Here is a 15497-nt window from a genome sequence, read left to right on the forward strand (position 1 = left end):
GCAAATTAATTCCAGTTCTGCAGCTTCACGTTGGAGTCTGTTTTTAAATTTTTTTTTTGTTGAAGAATTGCCACTTTGAGGTCTGCTATTGAGTGACAGGCCTCACTTAATCAAAACTGCCTTACGGTCATCAGCATTATACATTCCTAGATTCTAAGTCCAGAAGGGACCGATATCATCGAGTCTGACTTTCTGCATAATACAGACCGAAGAATGAAACCCAGTTATTCCTGCACTAAGCCCATAACTTCTGTTTGACCTACAGCATATAGACTTATGCCGTTATAATGACAACAGTTGTATTTGAGAGTCCATATTTCCTCCTTGTATTTTGAATAGAAAATACCTGTTAGGTTCATTTCAGACCAGTGGTCCCCCTTGTTTTCTGCTCTGCTTGGGGCAGTCATGGGCACTCTAGCCCATGGGGAAGTCATGAGCCCTTTACTAACTGTTGTCAGTACAGGGCTGGGTATTGCACAAAAGGAGCACACTATGTAGTGGGGTGTGGAAACAGGAGTCCCCAACCATCCAAATCTGTGACTTGGAAATTAGAGGAGTAGGAGAAGTAGGATGAATCTCTGTCGCACCTTGCAGCTGTCAAAGAAGCCCCTACCTCCACCCATGATCTTGTGGCAGGGGATAAAGGAAAAGGAAATAAAATAATTAATTGTTGGATGGATAATTCTGGACCCACTTTCCTCCTTTGTGGACAGGTGAGGGAGGTGAGAGGGAAGACTATCTTGGTGACTGTCTCCAGTGGCAAAGATTCCTGGCCCCACTTCCCCCCCTCTCCCAGATTAATGTGGAGGACTTCTTTCTGGCACCCGTTGTGGGACAGAAAATCCAAGTCCCGTTCTTGTCCTGTAGCCTGAGCAGGGGGAAGGAGAAACCCTCAGCAACATCATTCCTGGGGAGAGAAGATTTTGACAGGTGCGTTGGGTGAGTAGGCAAAATGGTGGTGAGAGACTGGTGTGTTTGTGTATGTGACAAGAGGGTTGAGTCTTCCTGACTGACTGGCATCAAGCTACTTTGGTCAGGGGAGAGGTGACTGGTGTTTCTCATAGCAGGCCATGTGGGCTGTGTTTTAACACTCAAAACTTTAAATGTGATTCTAGTAGAAAACAGTGATTGGTTTAGTCAGTAGGTGTGCTAACAGCATTACACATCACATATAACAGTGATAGTGCTTGGAGTGAACGGACCAGAGAGCACTTTGATGAATAGTGAGAAAGAGAAAGTGAGTGGCAAAGAAGAGTGAAAAGAAGGAGATGGGGAGTAAGATGAGAGAAAGAAGACAAGAGAGGGAGGTCAAAGACAGCAGGGGAGGAAGAGAAAATCAGAGCAGAGAAGACAATATGTATCCTGTACCCAGAGACAACACCTCTCTCTAGTTGAGAGAAACCACTTTCAGGAAATAAGGCACCAAGAAGTAGCAGAAATGACAGGACAGATGTTGACTCATGTGACCTGTGGAAAAAATTGGAGCATGTCCCGTACCTACGGTGAGTGGTGTCTATCAATACCTAATACCATCTTTTTGTTAAATGTTTGCATAGTGCGTAGCACTATAGAGCTAGGACCTCTAGGTTTGACCACAATACAAAGAAATCATCATCATCAAATGTTTCTCCCTATTTCTTCCATTTTGTCCCCTTGTTCTTGTTTTTGGTGGTCACAGCTCCGCTTCAACAATTGTGGCTAAAAGAACCCTGCACTGGGGAGACACTATGATAGCTTATGACAAATATTGACTTTTAATAATGCCTGTTGTGCAGCAGACTATTTCCAGTGAACACAGCGGGGCACACCCACTTACAAGTTCCTTGCATTTAAATTGATGATGAATATCTACACACTTAAAACCTCAAGCTTCACAGTTGCTCAGGAAGATAACTGGATTTACAAGCAGGGTATTCTAAAGGAAAAACAACAAACAATGCTGTCCTGATTTACAATCTGTAGGATTCATAATGTTCAGGCAAATGCATAAGGGATTTGCTAGTCCTGAGTTCTCAAATCCTTTATGATACTGTACATCTGCCTCAGCTAGAGAAGGGAAAAAACCCAGAGCTTTACCAAAAGACAATTCTGGTTATAATAGTATTACACATTCCTCTGTGCACTACGCACTGTAAACAGTGTGAACTGCCAAATTAATTTTAAGGGTAAAATCCTGCCCTTTTGTAGTTAAGCACAAGAATCTTTGAGTTTTAATTATCCAAAGTGAGTTTGGGGGGAAAGTGTCTGAAATTACACAGTATCCTCTCTATTGAGATATCAGGGTTTTACCACTGCTCAAGACCATTTAGGAGGAATTTAGATTGTGGCTGGTTTTACTACAAAAGCCAAGTCAGCCTCTGGGAAAGAACATATTTTGAACTGGAAAGCTATTGAAAGGGTGGGCAGTCCTTGCAAAGTACCAGAGATCTGCTTGGTGGAGACCATGAATCTTCAGGCACCCTGCAGTTAGAAAGCTGCACACTGCTGCCAAACTTGTCCACAAGAAGGAATGAAAGGAGGGAAAAAATGCAGACCTTTCTTGTGCCCTCAGCAGGACAGAGGTTTTACTGAAGATCTTAAAGTCACCATCCAGGAGACAAGCTAAGGGCTAAATTTGGGGGCATCCCCTGTGCATAGGGAAGTGAGGAAGGTGCAGGGATCTTCTTTCTCAGGATAGCCATTCAGGGGTAAGATACAACACAGATCTTGGGTTCCCTTGAGTACCGGATCGGGGGCTCAACTAGCATGCCCAGTGGCACTTCATGACTCCAAGGGAGTGTGGCTAATCATACTGGCGGTGTTGCCAGGTCTGTGTTACCCTATTCTCCTGCTGGCATCTGGCAACAAGCATACTATAGGAACAGCAGGTACTGCAACAGCAGGGGCCACTGCTCAGTGCGCTCCTTCTCTCTGAACCATTCCACCCAACATATCCACTTGCACTTCCCTCATCAGTACACCTACACATGTGAAACTTGAATCTGTAAATGTGCCGGCCTCATCCGCTGGAAGTTCGTTGTGTATCCCTGTGATCCAGTTAATTATTTTTTCAGAATGACACTGGATCCGAATAAGCAAATCAGTTTGTTCTTTTGAAGACTAAACCCTTGTGTTGAACACCAGTATTGCCAGTGGGGGAAATAATTAGACTGGTGTCACTAGACTTTCATTGTTGTTCAAAGGCTGCTCACTTTGCTACAGGGTGGGTTCTCCATTTCAACAGATGAAAAGACATGTTCCTCTTTACTGCTGCAACTGCACACCTGGAGGTTTGGCTGGGAACATGCTCTGAAGAGTCACTTTGAATGGGTTATTTCATGGACATTTAGATCTTGTTACTGCCATGCTCTTAGATGAAATTAAACAGTTTGGCGTAACTATTAATCATTTCAATTATTTTCATAATTCCTACTCCAAGGCAGCTTTGTATTTTTAGCTTCTTAGTCATATCACATGGCTAAGATTTTCAGAGCAGAGTCCAAGTCAGTGACAGAAACAACTTGCTGGGAAAAGCTGATTAGCCTGTAAGCCAGAAGTATTTTCACAGTGACCACTCTTAGTCATTTTACTGCTTCCGATTGATTGCCTTTATTGAAGGAGTAGCCAGCATCCCCTGGGCAAAGTCCTACAGAAAAGGACAGAAAAAATCTGTCCTGTCTGAAATTTGGAACTAGCAACAAAAATATAGGAAGATCCCTCTTCCAAGAATCAAGGATGTTTAACGGGCCAAATCTTTACCCAAGCAAGACCCCCAACAGTCTAATCCTGAAAACAAAGGCAGATCTCCCACCGAAGTAGTGACTTAAATCTTGAAGTCTTTATCAGGGTCAGAGCTCCCTCCACACCCCAGGCTCATGGGGAACGCGGTCTAGGCCATGCCTCCAGCCCCCTCTAGTGTGATGTGTGCACAGGGTACAGTTTCTGTGCTCCACCGAACACAGTGCCTGTGATTGTCTTGCAGGGGACATACAGGGTGGGTAGACTGTTTGTATCCTTGTGTCCCATGTAAGGGCTAGGGAAAATCTGATTCCATGTCCCTGCAGCTTGCGTCGTTAGATGCTGGAAGAGAGGGGTGTGGCAGGTAAAGCAACTCCCAATAGGTCTAAGAAGGTTCAAGTTAAAATCCTACCTTGACATATGCTTTAAACTTATACCATCTATCAGTCCCACAACATGTAAATTAACCCCCCTAACACTGTGGAGTGATCTAGTACAGCATTTTATTCTCACCTCTAAATCTGGCCCAGTGGTTGTTATTCCAGTGTCTCTGAGCACTTGGTTATAGGTGTATCAGCCTGGATTTTAACACAATGCATATATATAGCAAGGCGACTACTGTGTTTGGGCAAGTGGCTGAGTTACAGTGGTTGTGGGAATTTCCTCCTTTTTGTTCATGTAACCCCTTCTCCCCCACCTTAATTTTGCAGTCATGTATTATTTAATTTTATAGGCCAAATTTTGTTTTCATTTATAATCAGTGAAAATCAGTGGAGCAACTCTGGATTTACAAAAGCATTCAGTGAGCACCATCAGGCCCAATATTCTGAACAGTTTGTCAGACCAAGTTCAGCCTTGTTGTAAGCAATGCAATGCCATAAAAATCAGTGGAGTTATATCAAGGTTGAATTTGAGTCATTCCGTGTGAGTCTGGTACAAAACTTAACAAGGCTAGGTCTGTAGTATTAGCTATGCTAACATGGCTACAGCAACATGAGCTCTTCTGTCACAACTTTGACCCGTTTCCTTTCTGGTGGCAGATTTAGACATGTTCAAAATTATTTCCAGGTGAGCTTTTTTTAATCGGAGAGCTGGTTTTTGCATTTGCAAATTGCAATAGGGTAATGCTGCCCTCTTCGTACCTTTCTGATGCAGAATGTTACAGAATTATAAAACAGCTGAGACCAATTTTGATTTAACTATCTCTTGGACAATGCAAGAGTCCAACAGTTTTGTGTGACAGAGTGAAAGACATAACTGCAAAATTAAACATGAAAGTGAACACAGGTGCCCTGCAAATATTTTCTGTTATTTTGAATTTACAATAATTAATTTTCTTCTCTGATTTCTCTCTATTTATGTAGTACAAGAGCGACATGGATTTTAAACTTCTCAACAGCAGTGTTCTTGGGGTACCCATGGAGTGTGTATTGGCTCAAAAGTGCTTGGCTAGTTCCTTATACCCAATTTCTTTCATGTAATCCTTTTCCACAGAGGGCTGTTTTTGAGATTATTTGAAAATAAGTATAATTTATACTTCTGTAACAGCTTTCATCTGAAGGGTACCAAAGCCTTTGCAAAAGTGGGTATTATTCTCCCCATTTTACAGCTGGAGAAATTGAAGCACAATTAGGTTAAAAGTACTTTTGAAAATGCCACTAACTGTGTTTTTAGACACCTAAAAACCTTTAAAAAATCTGGCTCTAAGTGACTTGCCTAAAGTTACACAGTAAGTCACTGGAAGAGTTGTCTCCACATGTTCAGTCCCTTACTGTCACCATTAAGCATTGTGCCTCCATACACTGCATTATGAAAGAGTGATGTGAAAATGTGACTGTTGATATGGTTTACCGGCAGGAACGGGGATAACTGTGATTTTCCCCCTCACTTCCACCCCCAAAAGTAACCTGAGCAGCAAACTAATTCACTGGAGTCGTGCTTATAATTGGAATAGTGAATGAAGTTAGGCTCTTTCTGCTTGCAAACTGTCTGTGCTTACAGTTTTATTGAAGTTATTCAAAATTATTAGCTGAGTCATTTCTACACATAGTTTTGTGGGTCTGTAGACTGTTAGTGAGCAGTTCTTTGTGAGTTGCTGACATCTGAGCTGTTTGATTTGTTTTTATAGGAAACATGAGACGTGCTATTGCTTCTATTCCCTGCTCAGATGATCATAATTCTTAGAATCAGTACCTTGGTCTGCATACGCACTGTTTATGAATTCAAAATTCACCTTTCTTGATACGTTCTAATATTCCTTAACATTTTCATTATCCTTGAACATTCCAGTGAGTAATCTCATTCATTAGAAAATTCATGGAAAGCAAATACAGAGGAGAGACAAACACAGTCCAAGAGTGAATTCCATTATTCATTTCAGATATTATTTGAGGGGAAATGTTTTGATACACGGGCCCAACACTCTTTGTGCCAGTGTAATCTTTTATAACCCTTTGCTCATCATTATGGCATGTTCTTTCAGAGTCAACTTTGTTTTTCTTATCAAGCGCTTTTGTTTCTTGCTTTTGTTTCTGTCAAAACAGGATGCTGACATGCTGGCAGGTGAAGAGCAAGCCTGGAAAGAAATCAAAGATGCTGTAGCAAAAGTGGGAGACCCAAGGTCACAAGAAGGTATCCTTTCAGTGGCAGGATGAAGCAAGGAAGATCTTCCTTGCTTTTACTAACAATCCATAGTGCCCACCTTGTAAGCTTTTGCACCACATTTGGGGTAGAAATTTTTTTTCTTCAATCTTCCCTTTTTTCTTTTTTTTTTTTTTAATGTACTCTGCGTTCATTTGAATTGTAAACCAAATAATATTTTAATTGTACCAATGAGTATGTCATTTTAGGGTGCTTAGCCTATACACCTCTACCTCGATATAACGCTGTCCTCGGGAGCCAAAAAATCTTACCGCGTTATAGGTGAAACCGCGTTATATGAAACTTGCTTTGATCCACCGGAGTGTGCAGCCCTCCCCTTCCCCCCCCCCCCCCCCCCCGAGCACTGCTTTTCCACGTTATATTCAAATTCGTGTTATATCGAGGTAGAGGTGTAATCTCATCATGGCAGGGACTGTCTACCTCTTTATACAGCACTTACCGTAACATGACCTTTATCCTAATCAGAGCCTCTAGGCACTACCCTAATATAATGCATGAGTAATTATAATACTCAAAACAATTGTTAAGCCAAAACTTAATGAGACTGTCTTGTACTAATAAATCATGCTAAGGCATAATGGCAGCCTTGTAAGTGTTTAAAGACAATCACAATGACCAAGAAATGCTGTGTGGGAGAAACAGAGATTTTTGTAGCTAACAATAGGCATATTGATCTGTATTCCTCCTTGCACTTACTCCGTTTATTTCAGTGGAGTTACACCGGCCATGAATTTGGCTCATGAACGGTGGCAGGATGCCTTGCTGTTTTCTGGCATCTTGGTACAGCTCTAGAGCTACATAGGTCAGAATCTCTGGGTGCTCCATTTTGGCCCTGCAAAAAAAGTTGTTTGTTTAGAGATGTCCTAGGCTGGAAAAGAGCAGATCGGTTTTGTACCATCATTTTCCAGAGAAGCTGACCTCCATTTGCCAAAACATAGGATTTTCTTCTAATCAGAGGAACCAATTTATTAGCACAAAGAGCGGTCACTAAGTTTTTGGTCTAACACTGGGCACAGTTCTGGCATGTTTACTCACATAGTACCTTGATTTCAGTGGGATTACTTATCTAATAAGGTGTATGACTCATTATAAATTAGAGTGGTAGAACTGGGTTCTTAGTCTTCCTTTGGCTTAAGAGAAATCGAAGACCACATAGTCATTGTAAAAGCTGTCTCTGATTTTCCGTAGTTCACTATGCCATTAGTCAGGGGTGAAAGTAAATTAAAGGACTTACCGGTATGCTGGAGTCCTGAGCAGGGGTGTGGCCTCAACTGGAAGAGGTGTGGCCTCAACCGGAAGAGGCGGGGCCTTTAAATCACCTCCGAGGTACCAGCTGCAGAGGCGATTTAAAAGGCCCACGCCTCTGGCCACTGCTACCACAGCGGAGCTCCAGGCCCTTTAAATCGCCAATGGAGCCCTGTCACCCTTATCCCGGGTCTCTGGCAGCCTGGCTTGGGCAGCGATTTAAAGGGCTCAGGGCTCCTGAGGCGGGGATCCCTGGGCCCTTTAAATCACCGCCTGAGCCCTGGGGTAGCGGCGGCAGGGCTCCTGTGGGGATTTAAAGGGCCAGGGGCTCTGGCCCCTGTGGGGATCCCTGGGCCCTTTATAACGCTGCCCGAGCCCTGGGGAAGCGGTGGAGGGGCTCGGGCACTTGATTTAAAGGGCCGGGACTCTGGCAGCGGGGTTTGGGCGGTGATTTAAAGGGCCCTGGGCTCCGGCCACTGCAGGGAGCCCGAGCCCTTTAAATCGCCAGCCTGGGGAAGCCAGTCTGGTCCAGCATCTCTTTCACCTTTGCCGTTAGTGAATTCAAGCATAGAATAATGTGAATGTGTCCTTTGACCTGCTTTTTAGCCAGAATGGAATCAGACCTTTGATCGTACAGGCATAATTTTAGACATACAATTTAATGTGGATGCTAAATTGTTGGTACATCTAGTTGCTTGTGTAATTAAAACTATTTAAATGCCTAAAAAGTGCAGCCAGGGTATACGTGTCTAAACGGGTGCAATTGCAGGTGAAATTAAATGTGCCTCAGTTTAATTGTAGGAGAAAAATTGTATATGCAAAATAAAATTGTGGGCCATTCTGACCTTTTGCTGGGGTCATTAACCAAAAGTATTTATTTGAGCTGATATGTTGGTATTTAAAAATGTAACTGAAATTGTCGTAGCAGAAGGTGTCAGGACCATCTTAGAAAAGCAATCTCAGCTGTTTATTTATTTGATTTTTCTCTTAGGGATGTGCCACCTGAAATGTTTAATCTCTCTTCTCATCAAGTCCCAGTGTTGCAGCAGTGTAAAATTTTGTCTTCTGCAATATCAGAAGACCGGGCTTGACGGATACATTTGTCCATTCACCAATAGTTAGTAGGAAACTTTCCCTGCAAAGTGGGGCATTTACCCATCAATTTCTGCAAATGTTACACTTTCTTTTCAAACAAACAAAAGAGTTTTTAGAATTTAGGGTTGGGAAAGTTAGCACCTTCCAAATCTGCACAGAGATACCCTTAAACAACAAATGTCCCATATTCATGATTAAGCACACAAACTGAGCAGTCAAAGCTGAGCACAGGGCAATTACCGTGGCAATGGGGAAAAGATCACTGCACAATGGCTGCTACTCGAGCCTAAGTTACAATTGGGACAGCTAATTTCTCCATTGCACTCGAACTGCTGACTGCAGGTTTTCTGGCTTGTGATTATGCACTTTACCGGCCAGAATTTGGCCTCAGGAGGTTCTGAAGATTAGACTTTTCATATTAGATTCTACAGAATATATGAAACAATATCTTGAGACATGAAAACATCTTGAGTGATGCTGAGCATCAGCTAAGATGTTGATCTCTCTGGAGTGTCAATGCTTTATGCTTACTACAAACATTTTATCAAGTGAAAATCATCTTGCTTTCTCCTGTTCATATTCTATCCTTAATCAGCCATAAAGAATACAGTGGTGTATGCCTGAGAGAGAAAGATTCAGGGTATATCTTCACTAGCAACATGAAAACGCTACTGCAGCAGGCTGTGTAGTCGTGGCACCGGTAAAAATAGAACACCCCTATGAGAGGAGTAGCTACCCAGCGCTGGTGCACTGTCTACACTGCCACTTTACAGCGCTGAATCTTGCAGTGCTTGGGGGGTGGGTTTCACCCCCCGAGCGAGAAATTTGCAGCGCTGTAAAGTGGCAGTGTAGACAAGGCCTAAGCTACGTATCTGAAATGACTATCTAGCCCTTAAAAAGTTTTTATAAAGGATTCTATAATTCTATATTAAATTAACATTATTATTAATATTATGCTAATATTTTCTCAATAGGCATAGTGTAGGAATTTTTGTCAAAGTACTGTTTGATATACCTGTTTTATAGTTACTCTTTTTAATTAACATTTCAATATACACCTCTACCCTGATATAACATGAATTCGGATATAACACGGTAAAGCACTGCTCCGGGGTGGCGGGGCTGTGCACTCCGGCGGATCAAAGCAAGTTTGATATAACATGGTTTCACCTATAACGCGGTAAGATTTTTTGGCTCCTGAGGACAACGTTATATCGAGGTAGAAGTGTAGTTCCTGAATCTTGTGTGAGAAATCAATATTCATAAACCACATCATTGTTGGCAAATAAAATAATGATAAATTTCTTCCCTAATAAAGTGCTTTCTATCTAAGGGTCTCAAAGCACTTAACAAACAATTAATTTAATGTCACACTAACCATGCCTTATAGGTGAGTATTATTGATCCTGATTCAGCAAAGCACTTAGGCATGTTGTTAAATTTAAGTACATGAGTGTTTCCGTGATCAGGTAAAACTCATTCCCTCACCCTGGGAGTACTCATGGAGTGCTTGAGTGCATTGCTGGACTGGGGCCTGTGCTGCTTTTCAGCATTGGCATGAGTGTGGACCTGTGACCCCCTGACCTGATCTTAGGGGAGTTTGTTTTGCAAGATTAAACTATACATTATGTGCTAAGCAATACTAAAATGCTTTAAATAGTAAAAATGGAAACCATTACAGCTGTTATGAGAGTAGGGAAACATAAAATATATACATATTAATATTTAAAGTAGATTTTACGCAATAGGTTTGAGGCCTGTAGGCCTGAGGGTTAGCATGAATGCTTGACATTCATAAGATTTAGCAATATATAGTTTGTGATAAATAAGTAAACCAATAGAAGAACAAAAAGAAGTTTAAAATAGTAGATTTGGGGGATTATAAGTATATGTAACCAGGGAGCTAACTGCATTGATGTATCACGACTACTGGGAAGCGTATTGATGAAAATATTTTGTGTAAGCAGCTAGAACGTTAATTATGGTTCCTTGGAATTCCACACATGGACAGGGGTTGAGTCTTGATCAAACATTGTCCCAGCCATGTGTGGGTGTAAGAGAAAAGGTGTATAAAAATGGTGTTTGCTTGACCCTAGTTGAGTACATGGGGGTTGACAAGATGATGCAAGCTGCACTGTCACCTCCACTTACTACTTTCTTCTGTGTTTGTTTTCGGTGGTCTCTAGGAGTTTGTGAATATGATAACACTACATATCTTTAAGTTGTATGTATCTTTTTGTGGAAATGCATTAATACTTTGGGTTATTTGGGTTTTAAATTAAGTCTTCACGTCCATATTTATGTTACGCACCAAACTCACTTATTATAAAAGCTTTGTCTCCACCTGAGTAAAGAACCTGTCATTAGTGACATGTGCAATTTGCCTTCTGAATTAATCAAAGGCTACAAGAGGTTAAATAAATTGTGAAGCACTTTGAGATTCTTGGATGAAAAGTGCTATATAAGTGCACAGTATTATTATTTTGTTTGCCAGGGTATACGTTGGTATATATGACCTCAGTGGGATTGCTCACATGCTAAAGTTAAGAATATGCCTAAGTGCTTTACTGGATCAAGGCCATAGTATCCATTTTACAGATGAGCAAGCTGAAAACTAGGTCTGATTCTCTTTTTGCTTTTACATGGGCTTTATGCTAGTGTAAGTCCATTAACTATCAAGGAGTCATTTGTGATTTACACTAGTGTAAGTGAAAGGAGAATAGGTTAAGTAACTTCAATACATGATGAAGATCAGAGTGGTTTGCAATAGTGAATGCCTCATTCATTTGAATATGAATCCCAATTCACTTTTCCAACATACCTTCTTGTACTGGAGATTAAACCTTCTTGTATTGGAAATTAAAATATTCTTTCTCACCAAGATCCTTAAACCTAAGCGACAATCAGACAGTGGAACTGCAACGTTTTCTCTGTTATCCATGAAACCTGCAGTGCCGCTTCTCTGACACAGCCAATTAGATCACTGACAAAACCTTGCTCTCCAGAACTGTTTCAAATAAAAAGAAAATTAGGTATCTGCAGGCTCAGTTTTAATTTCACGAGAACACTGAAGAAATCACTGCAACTAGGAAAGGTGTTTAAGAAAATAATAATGTTTCAAATAGCCAAAGAATAATGGTAGCGGGGTTTTGCTTCAGTTATATATTAAAATAATAATACATCCTCTCATCATGTCACCTTTCCTTTACTCCTTACCACTCAAAATGCGGCCTTCGTTAGAAGACGGTTTGTTAACTGTAAACAAAATTTAGTTACCTGAGGTACCACTTTGTTTTTTTTAAGTATGTTTTCAGGAGTTGAAACAGAGCCTGGAATAATGGAATCTCTTTTATCTTAATGCCCCGTGGCTCTTATTCCTTGCTAACAACATTGAAACTTGTATTTTTTGTTTGATGAAGAAGATGAATCCTTAACTAAGGTTAATAACAGAGTGGGAGCAGGTTTTGGCAATGTGCCAGGCTCTTCTAAATAACAATGCAGATCGTCTTCCAGACACAAACATCTATCTGCTGAAAATGCTTGACTGCGCCATGGATGCCTGTATTAATCTCAGACGTTGGGAGGAAGCCTTGCTTTACGGCAACAGGACTCTAAAACCATACAGGTAAGAGTTGTGATGACAATGGTTTATTCAACTGTCCTACAGGGATGGTCTGTTTATTAAAGCTAGTATTTCCCCCCGGGAGACCATTCAGTTAAGGCTTATCACTGTTATTCCTGAAAGTGCTTTGGTGCACACCTTCAACCTCAATTTCCCAGTGTGCTTTCTGGATTAGCATATGAAATAAAAAATCCATTCTGCTTGGATAGTCAATAGGACAGGATGTGAAATATTAATGGAAACCATAGCAGCAGCTCTGATTAGCCACAGTAGCCTTTGTCAACATCTGATCTTTTTATAAGCACATCACACCCATCATTCCATCACCAAAAAATCACTTGTTGGTAGAGACTATCGCCGGGGGAGCTCCTGTGTTTGAAATTAAGGGTGATGGAATTAATGTAAATGAATTAATATGAAGTGTGAAGGAAATAGTAATGAATAGCCCAATGTTTATTTCATTGACATCGAGAGGCTGAGGTGGTCGTGCCCCTCCCTGGTTGCCAGCGCTGGTTCTTGTGTTAAATGCAGGGGGAGATTCTGAGGGCATTGGCAATATGTGTACATTGTGGCTCTGGCAGCAGCTCTGGCTGTCATGTCCATCTAACCCTCTGGCTCTGAATTCAGGAGGCTAGCCGGAGTCTCTGCTGCAGCTGCAACATCCACACAGCTGTTTTTCATGCACTAGCTCCACCCCCACTAGTGTAGACACTACACTGTCTGTCTACACAGTCTGGGAGGCTCATTCCAAGCTGCAGTGTAGACATACACTCATAAGCCAACAGAAGGTGCTATGGCTGATCCTGCTTTATGTGGGTAGGGTTTGGGATTCATTGGGTCCTAGAGCTGTCGAACAGCTCTGGGCAGTCTGGTGGAGGAGAGATGGGGAAGGAGCTAGCATGGCTGGCATTGGCCTGTGGCTCCACTGCTGATGCCAGGTCTTTTGATTCTGAATGTGGTGAGTGTTCACAAGTAAATGAAGTACCTGTGTAGACACTGCACCGTCTGTGCTGGCCCTGTGCGTGGTGTAATGCATTACAGCTGTGTAAACTGAAAATGCAGTTTTTCATTACAGTATCTATTTCTTTTCTTAGTCCTGCCTCATCATGTGATATTGCAGCACACAATGAGGCTCCGTGACTGCAGTGAAATGTCCAGGGCATGGAAATGCAAAACAATGCATGCTGCTGCGAACATGAATATCTCACACCCGGCACATCTTTGATTTCAGTAGGCTACTGACAATGTTCTGCATTTTGCTTGGGAAACTGTCCCACTAGCATACTACCTCTGAATAACTGAGGCTTTGTCTACACCTACGCACCTTTTAGCGACACAGCTGTGCCACTAAAAGGCGCACAGTGTAGCTGCCTATTGTCAGCAAGAGAGACCTCTTCTGCCAACAAAAAACGTCCACCTCCCATGAGTGGCGGCAGCACTCTCCTGCTGACAAAGCGCTGTTCACACCTGGCTTTTTGTCATTCGGGAGCGGGGGGGGGGTGCGGGCGCGGGGGAGGCTAATACCCCTGAATGACAAAAGTTTTGCTGACGAAGTTCCGGTGTAGACAAAGCCTTAGACAGGGACTTGAGGTGCATCACAGCACCATATTGTAAGAAGTGCTTCCTCCATATTATAAGAAGCAAAAGGTTTGCATAAGTTGTGGGTTGCAAGAGTGGCAGAAACCATACATCTGTAATGGCCATGACTTGTTATAACAAGAGGACATGAGTGCTTTGAAACACCCAAACTTCTTAAGGGTGAAAATTATCCCTGTTCAATGGGCCAGCACAAACTACATGACCACACGAGTCCCACTTAACCTTTCAAAATAGGGCTTAAGTGGAACTTGAGTAAGGCATAGGTATTGCACCAGCTCTCCGCGCAGGAGCAAATTTCACCCCAACTAAATGCAATGCCCATTTGAATGTTCACTTAAAAAATCCTCCCTTGTCTTTCCCCCCGAACCTATTAACAATGACTGTCAGGCCAGCAGTACTAAGTGGGTTTCTCCATATATTTCACAGCATAAAGATTACAGTAAGACAGACTGCAATTTCACGGGGTCTTTTCATAAACCTTCCCCCGTTTGTTTTCTGGGGTATGCTCTAGTTTTCAAGCCACTTAATACAGTAGGGTTGTTTTTTTCCCCACCCTTTACATTCAGCTAAAGTGTCTTTTGTGAAATGTTACTTGCATGAGAAATTTGACCTCTTTTGTACCTCACGGAAGTTGCCTTTAGTCTTCCCAGATCCGAAAGCATTTTCTGAAGAGAGATGTTTTCAGTTTTACTTTATTTCTTTTTACCTTCAAGCCATCACTACAAGCTTTAACACACCTGACAAAAAAATCCTCAGTTTCTCATTACAACAAATTGCGCCCAACGCAGCAGGAGAGAAAATCCTAGGAAATCTTCTGGGATACATTGAATTTCTCCTGTTGAATCAATCTACTGCTTGGCTGCTCCTGCAGTTCCATTACAGCTATCTATTTTCCTTTTCTCAGGTCTGGAAAAAATATTCATACTGTTCTCCACAGGGATCACTGAAACACTCAAGCAGTCTGTATACATGGGCAATGATTGCTACAATGGTAAAAGGCTCTAAAGAATTGGTCAAAAACAATTTTAATTTTAAATAATGTGTTTATTATGTGTGTCCCATTATTTAACCAGCAGGATTAATATTTGCTGCTGCATGCTCGATGCTGTTTTTAATGTATATTTTCACTACAATAGTTACTTAATTTTCAGAATCATCCAGTTTATGCAACTGGCACAGACAGTTGGCTAACCTGCCTAAAAAACGATTTATCAAACGTATATATTCAATAGCTACCTTCAAGTTGTAAGGAATTGTAATATTTTATAAAAAATAGTGTCTGGGTGCTGCTGAATATTTCTAGATCTTTGAAAAGAGAGAGGAGAGCTGACAGCTGTCAAAATGAAAAGCTACTGATTAGTTTGCCCTAAACCATAATTGTCCATAATTTGTTGAAACCTACAACACATACTTTCACTGAACAGTCTAAACCAAACAATTCTACACCGCTTTTCATGTAAATTCCAGAGTAACAATTTGTCTGTCCAAGAACCTTAACAAAAGTTAACAGATATTTACTTAAATGAAAACCACCCCATATCACGGTCAGCACTCAACA

The 15497-nt window shown here is 41.6% G+C and overlaps 1 protein-coding gene across 3 annotated transcripts in view; it reads left to right on the forward strand.

Moving 5' to 3' along the window:
• Positions 1 to 15497, forward strand: part of SMYD3 (SET and MYND domain containing 3) — a 657806-nt gene that overhangs the window by 573154 nt on the left and 69155 nt on the right. For all 3 annotated transcript variants that reach the window (XM_054023872.1, XM_054023870.1, XM_054023871.1), the window contains exons 9-10: positions 6261 to 6348; positions 12169 to 12343. In XM_054023872.1, coding sequence (XP_053879847.1) covers positions 6261 to 6348; positions 12169 to 12343 — 263 coding nt within the window. The remainder of the gene's footprint in view (positions 1 to 6260; positions 6349 to 12168; positions 12344 to 15497) is intronic.

The sequence above is a fragment of the Malaclemys terrapin genome, chromosome 3, assembly GCF_027887155.1.
Source record: "Malaclemys terrapin pileata isolate rMalTer1 chromosome 3, rMalTer1.hap1, whole genome shotgun sequence".
NCBI lineage: Eukaryota > Metazoa > Chordata > Testudines > Emydidae > Malaclemys > Malaclemys terrapin.